This window comes from Geotrypetes seraphini, chromosome 4 (genome assembly GCF_902459505.1).
Source record: "Geotrypetes seraphini chromosome 4, aGeoSer1.1, whole genome shotgun sequence".
In the NCBI taxonomy this organism is placed as follows: Eukaryota; Metazoa; Chordata; class Amphibia; order Gymnophiona; family Dermophiidae; genus Geotrypetes; species Geotrypetes seraphini.
Genome location: NC_047087.1, coordinates 178304242 through 178322214, shown reverse-complemented (window position 1 = coordinate 178322214; position 17973 = coordinate 178304242). Strand labels below are relative to the sequence as shown.

Here is a 17973-nt window from a genome sequence, read left to right as displayed (position 1 = left end):
GCCCTTCAAGTTTGTTCAAGAGCCTCCTATGAGGAACCGTATCAAAGGCTTTGCTGAAATCTAAGTAAATTACATCTAGCATATGTCCTCGATCCAGTTCTCTGGTCACCCAATCAAAAAATTCAATCAGGTTCGTTTGGCATGATTTACCTTTGGTAAAGCCATGTTGCCTCGGATCTTGTAATCCATTAGATTCTAGGAAGGTAAAATTATGGTCCTACCTGTTAATTTTCTTTCCTTTAGAAGCAGCAGATGAATCCAGAGACTAGTGGGTATAGCTCACATCGACCAGCAGGTGGAGATAGAGAACTGATTAACAGTTGGCCTTAAAGCCTGGTGTTCCTTCTGTTGCTTCAGTTATGCACTTTGCCCAAGCATCCCGAAAGGAGAATGAGCAGCCACAAACTCCATTCCAGTAAAAAATGTGCCTTTCTCTTCTGAATACCATTGATATTCACCATTGAATACCATTGATATTCACCACTCTTTACTTTATTGTAATTAATTAGATTTTTTTTTTTTTTTTTTCAGTCATGAACGAATACACTTACCAACTATAGCCCCGGCTATCCTAATGACATAAACACCCTTCACACCGCCCGTGCACTTGGGGAGGGGCTCTGGATTCATCTGCTGCTTCTAAAGGAAAGAAAATTAACAGGTAGGACCATAATTTTACCTTCCATAGCAAAGCAGCAGATGAATCCAGAGACTAGTGGGATGTAGCAAAGCAAACTCAAACTGGGTGGGACGCCAATGCCGCCTCTGCCAGCACTGCTGCGCCAAAACTCGCCTCAGAACGGGCCGCTACATCTAACCGATAATGCTTTGAAAAAGTATTCCCTGACGACCAAGTGGCCGCCCGGCAAATCTCCTCTAATGACATCCCCCCGGACTCCGCCCAAGATGTAGCCAAAGCCCGAGTGGAATGAGCATGAAGGTGCTCCGGTACCTTCTTCCCTGACAACACATACGCCGAAGCAATAGTGTCCTTGACCCAACGCGCAATGGACGCTTTAGACGCCGCCATCCCTTTGTTTTTACCCGCGAACGCGACAAAGAGATGGTCCGACCGGCGAAAATCATTCGTCACCTCCAAATAATGGAGAAGCATACGGCGTACATCCAGTAGCCGTACCGACAAAAAACGCTTCCCCCAATCATCCTTCCGGAAGGATGGCAGGAACAAACACTGGTTCACATGAAAGGACGAAATAACCTTAGGCAGGAAGGACGGCACCGTACGCACCGTCACCCCAGTCTCCGAGAAACGCAAAAAGGGTTCCCTGCAAGAAAGCGCTTGCAGCTCCGATACTCGCCTTGCCGAAGCCATCGCCACCAAAAACACTGTTTTCAGCGTGACATCCTTCAAAGTGGCCGCTGACAGGGGCTCAAAAGGTGCCCCCTGCAATTTCCCAAGGACGAGCTTAAGGTTCCAAGTTGGATAAATTCGCTTAACCGGCGGCCGGATATGTTGAACCCCCTTGAGGAAACGCACCACGTCCGGCTGCGATGCGAGAGCCGAGCGAGCCACCCGGCCCCTGTAACAGGCAATGGCCGATACTTGAACTTTTAAAGAGTTATATGCTAACCCTTTCTCTACGCCCTCCTGTAGGAACGCAAGAATAGCCGGCAGAGAAGCATGGAAAGGCGGAATTCCGTGGCTTCCGCACCATGCCTCAAAGATTCTCCAGACCCTCGCATAGGAGGCTGACGTTGAAATCCTCTTAGCCTTAAGCAGGGTGGAAATCACCCGTTCTGAATAGCCCTTCTTTTTCAGCCTTGACCTTTCAATAGCCAGGCCGTAAGACCAAAGCTGCCCGGATCTTCCATTAATATTGGACCCTGAGTTAGCAAGTCCGGAGTTACCTGGAACGCCACCTGCTCGCCTACCGACAGCAGCATCAGATCTGCGTACCACGGCCGCCGTGGCCAATCTGGAGCCACCAGGATTACTCTGCCTCGAAAGCGAGAGATGCGTTGCAACACCCGGCCTATCATGGGCCAAGGTGGGAATACATAAAGAAGGGAATTCGGAGGCCACGGGAGAGCTAATGCGTCCACCCCCTCCGATCCCTGTTCCTTGCGTCTGCTGAAGAACCGAGGCACCTTCGCATTGCGGGAAGAGGCCATGAGATCTATCTCTGGCAACCCCCAACGACGGACTAGCAGGCCGAACGCTCGAGCCGACAACTCCCATTCTCCCGGATCGAGAAGAGTTCTGCTGAGGAAGTCCGCCTGCACGTTTTCGTGCCCTGCAATGTGTGCCGCCGACAGAAGCGGAACATGCACCTCTGCCCATCGAAACAAATGTCTTGCCTCTTCGGCTAACTGCGGGCTCCGGGTACCCCCCTGCCGATTGACATACGCGACCGCCGTGACATTGTCCGAAAAGATCCTGGTCGGTCTGTCGTGAACTAGGGCCTGAAATGCCCGCAACGCTAACCGGATCGCTCTCAACTCCAGCAAATTTATGGGCCATTGAGCCTCCTGGGAAGACCAAATTCCCTGCACCGATGTCTGCATGCAGTGGGCTCCCCAGCCCTGCAGGCTGGCATCCGTCGTAACTACCACCCAATCCGGTGTGGCCAACGGCATGCCCCTCCAAAGATGCAAGTCCTGGAGCCACCAGCGCATGCTGTGAGCTGCTCGAGGACTCCACTGGAGACGCACATTGTAGTTCAGAGAAGCTGGGGACCAGCGAGAGAGCAGAGACTGCTGTAAGGGTCTCATGTGGCTCCGGGCCCAGGGAACCACCTCCAGAGTCACCACCATGGAGCCCAGCACCTGTACATAATTCCAAACTCGAGGTCTGAGCGACCCGAGAAGGAGGCGAATTTGAGCCTGCAATTTCTCCCCCCGATCTCGGGGTAGAAACACCTTCCCCAGAGCCGTATCGAACCGTACCCCCAGATGCACCAAAGACTGCGATGGGGACAAAACACTCTTGGGAAAGTTGACAATCCACCCCAACGACTGAAGGAGAGAGATCGCTCTCTGCGTCACCGACACACTCTCCTGCCGGGATGAGGCGCGTATCAACCAATCGTCCAAGTACGGGTGTACGCGAATCCCTTCCTTGCGCAGAAAAGCGGCTACCACCACCATGACTTTGGAAAATGTGCGGGGAGCCGTCGCCAGGCCAAAGGGCATTGCCCGAAACTGAAAATGTTGGCCCAGAATCGCAAACCGCAGATACCGCTGGTGCGGAGGCCATATCGGAATATGGAGGTACGCCTCCTTGAGATCGAGAGACGTGAGGAACTCTCCTGGTCTCACCGCCGCAATAACCGAGCGCACCGTTTCCATTCTGAAATGGCGCACGCTGAGGAATCTGTTGACCCCTTTGAGATCCAGTACAGGTCTGAAGGACCCCCCCTTCTTTGGTACAATGAAGTATAGGGAATAGATACCGCGGCCTACCTCTTCCGGGGGTACTGGTACCACCGCCCCCAGATCGAGCAGCCCCTGAAGTGTCCTGCGTACCTCGGATCCTTTGGCCGCGCCACGGCACGGGGATACCAAGAAAGAATCTACGACGGGAGCGGCGAATTCTAATTTGTACCCTTCGTGAACAAGGTCCAACACCCATTGGTCGGACGTGACTTTGGCCCACTCCGCCCGGAATGCCGAAAGCCGACCCCCTAAGGGCAGGGCGGAGGGAGCCAAGCCCCCGTCATTGTGGAGGGCGACTGGCTGGGGTACGGGCTGACTGCCCTGAAGAGGGTCTCGCCGTACGAAAGGAACTTCTCTGCTGAAACCGAGGTCTCGAAGCAGAGAACGGGCCAGATGCAGACCTGGAAAAAGGTTTACCAGCCCTGGCCCGCCTAACATCCCGGAAACGCGGTCTAGACGATGCGGCCCTTACCAGGGGCCTAGCCCTGTCCTCGGGTAAACGCTGCGTTTTGGTATCTCCAAAATCCTTTACCAGTTTATCCAACTCCGTTCCAAACAATAAACCCCCTTTAAACGGAAGTCTTACCAGCCGGAGCTTGGACGCTGCATCGGCCGCCCAATGACGGAGCCACAAGGACCTGCGTGACACCACCGACAGAGACATCTGTTTCGCAGACGCCCGAATAATATCATACAAGGAGTCCGCCAGATAAGCCAAGCCTGACTCCAAATCAGCCAGTTCCGAAGGGATAGAACCCCCCGACTCCAGCAAATTATCTGTCATTCCTTGTGACCACTGCAGACAAGCCCGCGCCGCGTAAGAACTGAAGATTGCGGCCTGTAAGGTAACTGCAGCCACTTCAAAGGACATCTTAAGGGACGCTTCAATCTTTCTATCCTGAGCATCCTTAAGTGTGACGCCCCCTTCTACCGGTAAGGTAGTTCTCTTAGTCACCGCTGCTACCAGAGCGTCCACCTTAGGCAACCTAAACTTGTCCAGTTCGGTCGGATCGACCGGATACAAGAGCCTCATGGCCCTTGCCACTCGCAAACTGGCCTCCGGCGCCTCCCATTGCGCCGATATTAGGTCCTGCATGGCCTCATGGACCGGAAAGGCCTTAGGCGGCCTACGGGTACCTGCCATCAGTGGGTTACCGGACCCCTTGGCATCTTCCTGAGCAATGTTCAAACTCTGCAAAGCCTTTGAAATAAAAGAAGAAAGCTCCTCTCTATGGAACAACCGGATAGCCGTAGGGTCATCCCCCTCCCTACCCGGGATACTCTCCGTGTCCCAATCCAATAGCTCTCCTTCCTCCAACGACTCAGGCAGGGAGAAAGGTGACCTGGGCAAAATATCCACCGCCTCCGCAGACCCTAGCCTGCGCTTCTTAGCCCCCTGCGACTGCCCCGGGGATCCTACCGCCCCTGCAGTGGGCCTAGCCTCTTTCCCCTCCCCCCCCGTAGAGGTAGAGGGTACCGCAAGGGCCCGCCCGGCCCCCAGCCCCGGCTGTGTAGGCTGCGAGCTCTGTAATTTAAATGCCTGATGGAGCAACATCACAAATTCGGGCGAAAATGCCCCCCAGCTAAGAGGCACTCCCCCGCCCTGCTCCGTGCCGAGGGGAGGGGCCGCGCCGGCCTCCAGCGCTCTCTCCTCTGCCCCCGCCGCCTCACACTTGTCCTCCGTGGCCGAGTCCTGCAGTAACCCTGCATCGACTCCGAGCGGCGGGGACATTGCGCAAGACTCCCGTACCCGGGACATGGCCGCCTCACAAGCCGCCAAAAACGGGTCGTCTGCCGGTGCTTCCAAGCACCCGGCAGAGCAAGGACCCGACCGTGTTCGGCGCTTCCCGCAGCGCGAACACATCTGACCAGCCTCTGCAGCCATCCCCCCTCAGCCTGACCAAAAAGCTCCGACGCGGGTTTTTTTTTTTTTTTTTTTTTTTTACACACGCGGCGAACGCCGCCGAAAGACGACTCCGCCCCCCAAGACGCCCGGCACCCGGGAAACGCGACCACGCTCGAGCAAATCAAAGAAAAAACTCACCCGGTCCGCCGCTTACCCCCGAAGCCAGGCACTCGTTGGTAAATGTACTGGAAGCCGAGTTAACCACTGCCCGGCTCAGTACTAGCAGGAAGGCTCCATTTTTTTTTTATTTTTTTTTTTATACTGGAATGAAGAAGCCAGCCAATATCCTGCACCTGGAAAGGAACCCCTCTATCCAACGGAGGGGAGGGTGGAGCAGGGACCTGGGAGGGCCCAGGTGTACCTCCCAAAGCCGGCACCAATCAGCCAGGCACCCCCACCTACTGAAGAGAACTAGTCTCAACAGAGGAATCCTAACGGAACACCCTTCAATCTATCCTGCAGCAGGCAGAGACCAGGAGCTAGAAGGATAGCTCCCACCTTGCTGGGAGATAGAGCAAAACTGAAGCAACAGAAGGAACACCAGGCTTTAAGGCCAACTGTTAATCAGTTCTCTATCTCCACCTGCTGGTCGATGTGAGCTATACCCACTAGTCTCTGGATTCATCTGCTGCTTTGCTATGGAAATTCACTATCCTTTCTTTCAGCAACACTTCCATTATTTTTCCAACAACCGAAGTGAGGCTTACCGGCCTATAGTTTCCCGCTTCATCTCTGTCACCACTTTTGTGAATAAGGACCACATCCACTCTCCTCCAATCCCCAGGAACCACTCTCGTTTCCAGAGATTTGTTGAACAAGTCTAATAGGACCCGCCAGAACCTCTCTGAGCTTCCTCAGTATCCTGGGATGGATCCTGTCCGGTCCCATCGCTTTGTCCACCTTCAAGTTTTTCAAGTTGTTCATAAACACTCCTAAATTTCCCTCTTTTCATTGTGACTACCTACAGTTTGCCACCTCGTTCCTTCACCCCCTCCAGTATCTAACTCTATCCTCTTCCCCCATCCAGTATGTGCCCTCTTTCCCTACCCCCTTCCATCCAGCATCTTCCCCTCTCGCTCTTCTCTCCACTTCCATTCAGCGTCTGCTCCCCCCTCTCTCTGCCTCCACCCCAAATCCATTAGCATCTGCTTCCCTCTCTCTTTCCCTCCACCCCACACTTCCATCAGCATCTGCCCCCTTTTTTTTTCCTCTCTCCTTACACCTAGCAATCCCGTCCCCTCACTTACCCCGTGGTGCGTGGCATGTGGTTGCTTCTTGGCTATCCAGTAAAAAACTAGCATGACACAAAGGTAAAAAGGTCTCGGAAGTCCATATAAATTGATTAGTAAAATCAATGTGTTTTGAGGCAGATAGATGCTTTTAAATTAAAATTGGAAAATCCAAGATGGCCATCGCGGCAGTGTTTTAGTGCCTGGAGATCTGAATAAAAGGTCAAAAAACACAGGGAAGGAGTTTTTGGAGGTGGGGGATCCTACAGAAAGTCCCCGATACCCTCAAAACTACTGTTTTGGAACTACCCTGAAGTCCACCATAGACGATAATAGACTGTACTCACAGAACTGCCTGGTGCCATGCCTGCATCAGCTCATACTGTAGCTGAACAAGGAGAAGATTTCTGCCTCAGACAAGCATATAAGATCCTCTAGAAAACTGTCTCTATGGGCTGTCTTTTAGACAGGTTCTGAGAGCCTGAAACCCATTAGCTCATCACGTGCCTTTGGGGGGACATAGTTGGCACCCACTACAGCCCTCTGGACCAAAACAGGAACACTATTGCCTGCATTCAAGCAGTTACATAGAAACATAGAAACATAGAAAGATGACGGCAGATAAGGGCCATAGCCCATCAAGTCTGCCCACACTATTTACCCACCCTCTTAAATCTACTGACCCCCTAAAGAATAATTGTAATTATACTGTCACTCTACTGACCCGCTCATTCAGTCCTAGTGACCCTATCCCTTGTAATTATACTGTCACTCTACTGACCCGCTCATTCAGTCCGAGTGACCCTATCCCTTGGCATGACCTCGTAGGGATCCCACATAGGTATCCCATTTGTTCTTGAAGTCTGAGATGCTACGTGCCTCGACCACCTGCACTGGAAGCTCGTTCCAATGCTCAATCACTCTCTCCGTGAAGAAGTATTTCCTGGTGTCTCCACGAAACTTCCCTCCCCTGAGCTTGAGCGGATGTCCTCTTGTGGTCGAGGGTCCCCTGAGAAGAAAGATATCATCTTCCACCTCTACCCGTCCCGTGATGTACTTAAATGTCTCAATCATGTCTCCCCTCTCCCTACGCTCCTCGAGAGTGTAGAGCTGCAATTTGCTCAGTCTTTCTTCGTACGGGAGACCCTTTAGCCCCGAGACCATCCTGGTGGCCATCCGCTGAACCGATTCAACTCTGAGCACATCCTTACGGTAATGTGGCCTCCAGAATTGAACACAGTATTCCAGATGCGGTCTCACCATGGCTCTGTACAGTGGCATCATGACTTCAGGTTTCCTGTTGACGAAGCTTCTCTTGATACAGCCTATCATTTGCCGTGCTTTAGATGAAGCCTTCTCCACTTGAGTGGCTGCTTTCATGTCAGCACTGATGATTACTCCTAAGTCTCGTTCTGCCGTAGTCCTTGCTAAAGTTTCTCCATTCAGGGTGTAAGTTCTGCAAGGATTTCCATTTCCGAGATGCATGACCTTACATTTCTTGGCGTTGAAGCCAAGCTGCCAGATCAAGGACCAACTTTCTAAAGTACGCAGGTCTTGCTCCATAGCATCCTGAAGATTATAGCCGTTTACTACATTGCATAGTTTGGCGTCATCAGCGAATAAGGTTACCTTGCCTTGGAGCCCTTGAGTCAGATCCCTAATGAATATGTTGAAGAGGAGTGGGCCCAGGACCGAACCCTGTGGTACTCCGCTGGTCACCTCTGACATTTTAGAAAGGGTACCGTTGACCACCACCCTCTGAAGTCTGCCACTAAGCCAATCCTTAACCCATGCAGTTAGAGTCTGTCCTAATCCCATAGAATTCATCTTGTTCAGCAGCCTGCGGTGTGGGACGCTGTCAAACGCTTTGCTGAAGTTGATAAATCAGAGGTGAGCCGAGCTCTCAGGGAAATGCACGCCGAGCTATCCTAAGTGTTAGTGTAGGTCAGCTAGGTAGTTTCCCTGCTAAAGTGTTATCCCCATAGCTACAGCCCTCTGAACTAGAGGCAGTATCTCCTCCCAAGCATAGCTGTCCCAGAAATTCTGGGAACCTCTAAGGCACTGTAAATAATCACACTTCGGATTAAAACCCCAAAATAATAAAATCAATTGCAAATCAGAAGAAAGACACCCCGATTCACTTGCAGAAGGAAAAACTGAGGAGGTGGGGATTGCCCATTGACATAAGGAGGCGGAGTTGAAAAGCTGTAAATGATTCCTTCTGCAAAAACTCACGGGTCATGATTGCTAAATTAGGGACAAAAAATGAAATTTGTCAAGACTCATGTTCCTTTTGCACTAGACCTCTATTTCTAAGATAATCAGATAAAGAAAAAATTGGGCCATGTGGAAACCCTTAAGTATCGAACACTATTAAGCAAATCTACCTTACATGCAAATGCCATCTTGTTTTCCCCCTCAACAATAATTGACTACAATTCTCTTAAAACTGAAACCAGTAATGGCAAAATATTTCTTAAAAGCAAGAATTAATCAACACCCAATTTTGAGGTCAACTCATTCACATTCTGCTAGAGGGCTTACTTAACTCAGGCTGCTTTGGATACAGCACGTCTGAACAAATTTAGCTTATGCAATTACCATGTTTCCCTGAAAATAAGACCTACCCCGAAAATAAGCCCTAGCATGATTTTCAGGGTAGGTCTTAATATAAGCCCTACCCCCGAAAATAAGCCCTAGTTGCTGGCAGCAGCACTTCCTCCCGCCCCCTGCCAACCCTTCCATCTCTCCCTCCCATGCGAACCCCGACTGCGAGCCAAAATACCTGGAAACAAACGGCAGTACAGGCTGGATCGCAGCCTGCCCTTCTCACGCCCGGCCGTTCCATGCTGCGTTGCTGATGACATCACCAGTGATGCGGCAGAAGAACCCCCAGACGTGAGAAGGGCAGGCCGCGATCCAGCCTGTGCTGCCGATACTGCCGTTTGTTTCCAGGTATTTTGACTCGTGGTTGGGGTTTGCATGGGAGGAGGCAATGAAAGGTTCAGTGGGGGAAGGGGGGGTGCGCGTCTGCAGCAGGGATGGGAGGGATAGAATGATGCTGCACAGGAGGATGGAAGGAAGGGAGGGATAGAAGCTGCAAGGGTTCTGCTGCACAGGGAGATGTAAGGGAGGGAGGGATAGAAAGATACTGCACAAGGGGATGGGTGAGAGGGGAGGAAAGATGCTGCACATGTGGGGGAGAAAAAGGAAATAGGAAGAGTTGGGGTGGAAGAGAGGAAGAGAAAGATGATCATTGTACATGAAAAAAAAGACCTACCCGAAAATAAGACCTAGTGCCATTTTTGGGCCCAAAATTAACATATGACAGTGTCTTATTTTCAGGGAAACAAGGTAGTTTCATACTGCTAAAGGTGTTTTGCACAGAAAATAGCAGAGAACACATGAACATCTTAAAACTGGATAGAATATTAAAAGGGTTGGTTGTTAAAAAAAAAAAAAAAAATCCATATAAACCAACAATAGCTCTTGGCTTTATCCTGCCTAAATTCAAAATTAACTGATGTCCAATCTTACCTGGTAATCCACGAGGAGTTCTGGGCCCTTGAAATACCTGGATGCTACACGGACATTGTATTCTTGAGCTGGATGATAGAATTCTGCCAGCCCCCAGTCTATGAGTCGCAGCTGTTCAGGGCCGGAGAGGGGGGGTGGAAGGAAGATAAAGGAAACAAGCAAGAGGAAAAAAAAAATCAGGACATTAGGGTGGTTTGCACATTTTCTTACACAAATACATTGAAATGTGTTATTTCTATAAATTAAGCCATATTTGCAAGCGACACAAAGATCTTTCACTGCCAACAATTCCTAAACTCCTAATATTTTGTTGCCTACATGTCTTAAAAGCCTATATCTTCTTGAGAAGCCTTCTGCGTTATTGATTGCCCTCTCTCCCTCACCTTTTAGGTCTTCCCCTTCCTGCCATGCTTTCTATTTCTCTCCTCTCAGTCTTAGATTCTCTGCAACCCTGGCCTTGTGCTCCTCATTCACATTTATGAACTCTTCTCTTTCATTTACCTTTTTTTGCTGATGGTCTATCATGACATTGTGGGGTTTGACATCTCTGTGCATGATTCCCATACTGTGACAGTAATCTAGAGCCTGGAGGACACAGTTTACAAGTTAGCACAAATGCACAGAATATACTTTATTATCAACATCAAGGATATGAGCCAGAGGGAATGAGATAACAAAAGTTAGACATATCAACTTAGATAATTTAAGGAGTGTCTAGACATGTGTTCTCTTTTAAAAGAAGAGGTGATAACTTTAAAATTTTGTTTAAACCTTCCCCACCAACATTTTGGTTATTTGAGAAAAAAGCATTAGGCTTTAATGTTGTGGGAATCAAATGGGGCTAGATATTCTCCAAAGATCCAAAAATGTCTCTTTATCACTTTGAAATCCATACATACAGTTGCTGTCTCCTAAGGCTCATAGTCAAGTTTTGGAAAAATTTCAAGGAAAGTCCATTGATCCCAAGAGTACCACACATGCTCTTGGATAGGGGGATGAGGGGGAGGGGGGTTTGGTTTCTCTGTTTAATCATTAATACTGAGCATTTGGGATTATAAGAGTACAGATCCAAGACCTTGTTTGGATAATTCCGATATCTGTTCTTTTGCTATATTGCTATCTTGTTTATGTTAATTTTGAATACTTTGATATTCTAATAAAAAGATTTTCAAATAAATAAAAATATGTTTAAAGAATACTCTGTACCAGAAGATGAAAAGTTTGTGTTAGGGTTGATAAACAGCAATACATTACATGAGATCTTGGTTTCTATTTTCCCCAACTCTGGAAAAATAAACTCTTAAATTTACAGTTAAAAATATATTAAACATTTTGAAAAATTTACTGAAGATGTGGCAATTACTACTGCCTCCTGATGTAAATAGGAAAAAAAAATGCCTTTTTTTTTGGTTTACATATAGCATTCATCAAAGTAAGTAGACAATCTGTCTCATGCTCAGCTATATACAAACAGATTAGATGACCAACAAGATTCTCGGTTCTAAATTATCCATAAAGTATCCAACCTAAAAGCAGCAGCATAGCCACTGGAAGGGGGGGGGGGGGTGCAGCACTGTATTGAGTATTCTCTAGTTGGGCTGAACAGGGGACCTGGTAAAATGATCAAAAGATCAATTCAATGTCTTTCAAGAATTCTTTTCCATGCTGCATATACAGGTACTCATCGACTTACGACCTATGCAAGTTACGACTGTTCAACTTTACGACATGTCTTCCACTCTCCCAAGTCTCGCTACGCAAAGTAATAACATATGCAGGGGTGTTGCCTCACGTGAGTTAATACTTCGTGGTTTTGGCGATTTCGTACCCTAAACATGACTACCAAGAGGAAATTGTCTTTGTCCACTTCTCAGCCTTCCAAAAAGAAAAGAAAGGCCATAGATAGATACAAAAATGATAATAAAACAGTATGAAGGAGGAAAGAAAGTGAATGCGATCGCATGTGATATAAAGTTATCACATTCTACTGTGTCGACTATTATAAAGGACAAAAATAGAATTCGTGAAACTGAGAACGGTTCTGCACCTTTGCGGTCAACAGTGATTATAAAGCAACGTACCGGGCCCATCCATGAAATGGAGAAATTGTTAAACATTTGGATGGAAGATCAGATTCAAAAGTGGACGCCGTTAAACCTCTTTACAGTACAGTCGAAGGCTAGAAGTCTGTTTGGGACTTTAAAGGAACGCGCCGGAGAAGACTACAGTCAAGAATTTGTGGAAAGTACTGGTTGGTTTAAGAGGTTTAAAAATAGATTCCAGTTGCATAATGCTCGGGTGACTGGAGAAGCAGCGAGTGCAGATGAGGAAGGAGCTAATAAATTTGTTGATAGTTCAGAAGAAATAATCAAGGTTGAGGGTTACCACGCAGAGCAAATTTTTAATGGGGATGAAACAGGGTTATATTGGAAGCAGATGCCAGTATGCACTTACATCCACAAAGAAGCCAAAAGCATGCCGGGATTTAAAGCACACAAGGATAGACTCACTCTACTGCTTGGAAGGAATATCAAGGGGTTCAAGCTGAAGCCCTCAATTTACCATTCTGAAAATTCACGTGCATTTAAGAATGTGAACAAGCACACTTTGCCAGTTTATTATAGATCAAGCCATAATGCTTGGATGAACCATCGAAGATTACTGAACAAGCTGAAATCGATAGGATTAGGAGACACTCTAACTACATGGATTGGGGATTGGCTGAGCGGCAGACTTCAGAGGGTGGTGGTAAACGGTACCCCATCCGAAGCATCGGACGTGATCAGTGGAGTGCCGCAGGGATCGGTCCTGGGCCCGATTCTATTCAACTTATTAATAAGAGATATGACGCAAGGACTTAGAGGAAGGGTATCACTGTTCGCCGACGACGCCAAACTTTGCAACATAGTAGGCAGATGCTTATTACCTGATAATATGACACACGACCTACTGCTACTGGAACAATGGTCAAACACTTGGCAGCTAGGCTTCAATGCAAAAAAATGCAAGATAATGCACCTGGGCAAGAGAAACCCGCATAGAGCTTATGTACTAAATGGTGAGACCTTGGTTAGGACCACGGCGGCACGCGATCTAGGGGTGATCATTAGCGAGGACATGAAGGTGGCCAATCAGGTGGAGAAGGCTTCCTCCAGGGCAAGACAAATGATGGGGTGTATACGCAGAGGTTTCGTCAGCAGGAGACCTGAAGTTGTGATGCCGTTGTACAGAGCCATGGTGAGGCCTCGCTTAGAGTACTGTGTTCAGTTTTGGAGACCACACTACCGAAAGGACGTGCTGAGGATCGAGTCGGTTCAGCGAACGGCCACCAGGATGGTCATGGGGCTCAAGGATCTCACGTATGAAGAAAGACTGAAGAAGTTGCGGCTGTACTCACTTGAGGAAAGAAGGGAACGGGGAGATATGATTGAAACGTACAAGTACATCACGGGACGCATTGAGTCAGAAGATGATATCTTCTGGCTCATGGGACCCTCGACCACCAGAGGGCATCCGCTGAAAATCAGGGGAGGGAAGTTTCATGGCGACTCCAGGAAGTACTTCTTCACCGAAAGAGTGGTGGATCATTGGAACAAACTCCCACTCCAGGTGATAAAGGCCAGCAGCGTGACGGATTTTAAGAGAAAATGGGATACTCACGTGGGTTCTTTAAGGGAGTAAATACAGGGGGGGGGGGATACTTGGAATGGGCAGACTTGGGGGGCTATAGCCCTTTTCTGCCGCTTTTTTTCTATGTTTCTATTTGAGGACTGGTACAGTAATTGCTTTATTCCTCAAGTGCCTGAGTATTGTTTGGAGAGAGAAATCCCCTTCAAAATTTTACTGTTGCTCGATAATGCGCCTGGACATCCACATCACTTAGCTGACCTCTATCCCAATATGAAAGTGTTATTTTTGCCCCCAAACACTACACCAATTATTCAACCGATGGATCAAAGAGCGATTGCTACTTTGAAGGCAAACTATCTCAGAACCACTTTCGTCCAAGCCATAGCTGCTATAGAAGCCAATCCTGAACTATCACTACGTGACTATTGGAAACAGTATAACATTCTTAAGTGTATAAAAAATCTTGCTACTGCGTGGGACTCAATGATGGAAAAGTGAATGAATGGTGTATGGAAAAAGTGTGTTAAGCGCTATGTGAATACCTTTGCTGGACTTAACAGTGAACAAGAACTTGATGAGATTCGTGAAGAAATAGTGAAACTGTCAAAAGACCTTTCATTGGAATGTGAAATGGAAGATGCTGAGGAGTTGCTAGACCGGGAATCAGGGGAACTTATGAATGAAGAGCTGATAGGATTAGAAGAAAGAGTGGCGGAAGAAAAAATAAGAGAATTAAGAGAAAGACCAAGAGGATGAGGCGCCACAACTCATGTTCACCACAAAGGGATTGTCAGAAGGTTTATCTCTACTGAATAAACTCCTCACCCATTTTGAAGACATGGACCCAAACACTGAATGATTTGCGAAGATTGAATGGATGGCACGCGACATTTCGTCCTTATTGCGAAATTTATGAAGAAAAAAAAAAAAAGCAAACAATTCAGAAGAAGCTCACTATGTTCATGAAAAGAGCAACTCTACCCATCACCCTGTCTGCAGCATCGCCTAATGAAGGAGATATCGACAACCCGCAGCCAAGCACCAGTGATGCCAGGAATTAAATGTACTTTGCTGTACTGTATTTCTTATTTTTGTATGTTTTTCTACAACTGTAATGTAGTTTGACTTAGAAAGAAAGAAAATGTTAACAGATTGCTTTAAGATGATTAAAATATCATTACCCAGTCTTCGCAATGCCTTAATTTAACATGGGCCGACTTACGTCCTAATCAACTTACGACCTGTCAGTCGGAACCAATTGCGGTCGTAAGTTGATAAGTACCTGTATTAGGTTTTCCAAGATTTATATTAAGGCTGTTTTACATTTAAACATATCTTTCTTGTAGAGACACTTCTTAGGGCAATGTGGATATTGCTGCCCATTTGTATTATGCACACAGGCTGGCAGAGAAAATTTATTAGAAGCTCAAATTAGAGCTGCACTGTGGTCTAGACTCACGATTGCATTATGCCCTGCTTCATAACCAAGATCCACAAGGACAATAACAGACTGAAAAAAGTAGGGTAGTTACACTAACTTTACTGTGTAGTAATTAAAATACCAAGGATCTCATGGAGCCACATCCCCAGAAACAATGCATCATCTTTTCCCAATGTCATGTCCTGGCTCTCACCTTGAGAAGTTCATACATATAAAAACGAATATCGAAATCAGTGAGAATCTGGTAGAGTTGCTGAAACAGAACCAGAGAAATAGAACATTTATTATTCCAGTAAAACAATTTATTTTATTTCAATTTAGTTTTATTCAGTAACAATCTGAGTCAATAACATTACTTAGCATGAACAATAAACAGAATAGAAACTAAGGTCATATCTAAAACAAAAGGAGGCACAAATCAAATCCAAAATATAAGTTACATATTTGTTTTCCAAAGCAGAAAGGGAGTCCAGTCCTCATCAAATTTTACCTTATAATTTTTCAGTGCAGATATTATTTTTTCCATCTTGCAACTCATCTAAACCTTATCAAGCGATTGTAGGATAAATGGTAAGAATGTCTCCATGCCCTGGCTAAAACAGATCTATCAACTAGCAAGGAAAAGTAATTACCTGGATAATCTCCTTTCTAGTAGATAAGACACTTTATTTATTTATTTTATTTCTATACTGTTCTCCCAGAGGAGCTCAGAACTGTTTACATGAATTTATTCAAGTACTCAATAATTTCCCTGACATTATTCCTCATTCTGTGAGTAGTCAATCCCTTCTCTTAAGAATTCTGGTAGAGAACCTCATTAGCATTCTTTTGCTCCACCTCCCATCTCTCTGGGTTGCTCTCCAAACCCTGTTTGTACCAAAGCAGATGTTCAGCCCTGGAGAGAAAACAGAATAGTGAGGAGTACGGGGGACAGTCCTTGAGAAACATATCTGTGATACTCACACTTAACCATTTGCATCGAACGAGCGCATCGGCTGGGCCAGCTGCACGAAGCTCGGGGCGGCCCAGGATTGTAATCTTCAAAGTCCTTAACTATGCACATAAGATGGCAGTGCTTCAGGTGCTTAGAGTAGGAAACTCCCTACAGTATGAGAATCGGACTGTGCTCTGTTTCCAGGATTATTTGTCAAAGGTTCAGCAAGCCAGGAGGGCTTTTTCACCCTTGTGTTCTCAAATGTTTTGGGACAAAGTGTGCTTTAGCCTCATATATCCTGCTCGGCTGAAAATCTTTCACAGAGGGGCTGCGCATTATTTTGAGGATGTGGCAGTGGTGAGCTTCTTTTTACTAACTCTGCCAAAACCCTGACTTTACTGGTCTGGCATGGTTTTGCTTTGGGATCTGCGGACTAGCTAGACCAGAGGTACAGGATGTGTACTTTCCTCCTGACATTTTCTTTGCTGGCCATAATTCCTGGGTTCTGTGTTTGCCCGCTCCGGGAAGGAAGCAATGGTGGGACTCCTGTTTGTGGTTGCTGCCTGGATCTTTTCTGCAGACATCTTCTATTATGAGTGGATTACTGGGCTCCCACTTTGTTTGTGGTACTTTTTGGTGCCTGATGCCCAATTTTCTGACCTTCTAGGCAGGTGCCATTGAGGGAGCAATGTGGACTTTGGGCCAGAGGTTCTTCCGTTTTTTTGTGGTTTATCGGGGGAGGGGGGTTACGGTATTAGCACCCCCATGTTGTCCCGTGCAGGGTTATCCCTCTGCGGGCCGTTACCTTTACCTTTGCTGGGGTGTTTTTTCTTTTCACTGCAGGGCCCCTAGGCTCCCACAGAAGTGGCATTCGTGAGGTGCTCTGGGGTATTAGGAAATAGGGGTTCGGGGGGAAGGGTTCGGGGAGGGCTGGGGTGGTAGGAGGGGGGTCTTGTTGGGCTATGTGTGCTGGCTTCCTTTTCACAGGAGCTTGAGGGGGGGAGCAGGCTAGGACACCTCCCCTCTGTATGATGGATGGGTTCTTTGCTTATATGTTCTTTGTATGGTTTCACTTCTATGTCCTTTAAGCTGATTTCTTGGAATTGGGGGGTGGGGGGGGAATTCATTCGCCAATTAAGAGACAGAGAATTCTCCAGCAGTTCTGCCGAAATCAGGCTGATGTTGCTTTTTTGCAGCAGACACATTTGACTTCAGTGGAGAATACCAAATTGTGCACTTGGTGAGTGGGGGAAGTCCTGGATTTCCCAGCTCAGGAAAAAAAGGCAGGTGTCGCTCTATTGGTGGGAAAGCATTTGCAATTGGAGGTATATGATGATAATAATAATAATAACTTTATTTTTGTATACCGCAATATCACAAACAGTTCAGAGCGGTTTACAATGCAAGAGTCTGTACATACACAGCGAAGATACAATGCAAGGGAATATACTATGCAGTTGAGAGCAGTTTACAATCTCTTAGAGATCTTGCAGGTAGGTACATCATAGCTTCAGTTAGTTTGAACTCTAAACCACTTAGTCTGTGTAACATTTATGCCCCAAATAATCCTGGAATCAAAAACAACCCGAAAAAATAGGGAGCTAACAAAACTGTAACAAAACGAGTCTCCCTAGCCCCGAGGAGGAAAACTGTGTGCAGGGGAAGAGACTGCCTGCACGAGCAATTGGAGTACAAAGGTACTCAATTAAAGTAATCCTAGTAAATAAGGAGAGCCCTCAGTCGCACAACCAACCTCCGACCTCGGAGGAAACGGCTGCCACTGGTTTGCACCTAGAAGGTGTCAACTGTGAAACATCCTAGGGCTCTCCTGTGAATTTTAGTGCTAAATAACTCAAGGGTGCTGTTGTGCAAACAAATCAAAAAAGTGCACTGCGGGCAG

The 17973-nt window shown here is 47.2% G+C and overlaps 1 protein-coding gene across 1 annotated transcript in view; it reads right to left on the bottom strand.

The window, feature by feature from the left end:
* CSNK2A2 (casein kinase 2 alpha 2) overlaps window positions 1–17973 on the bottom strand; it is a 238713-nt gene that overhangs the window by 90577 nt on the left and 130163 nt on the right. Inside the window, 3 exon segments of the mRNA XM_033940919.1 lie at window positions 10069–10179; window positions 10570–10653; window positions 15333–15392. Of these exon segments, the coding sequence (XP_033796810.1) occupies window positions 10069–10179; window positions 10570–10653; window positions 15333–15392 (255 nt within the window).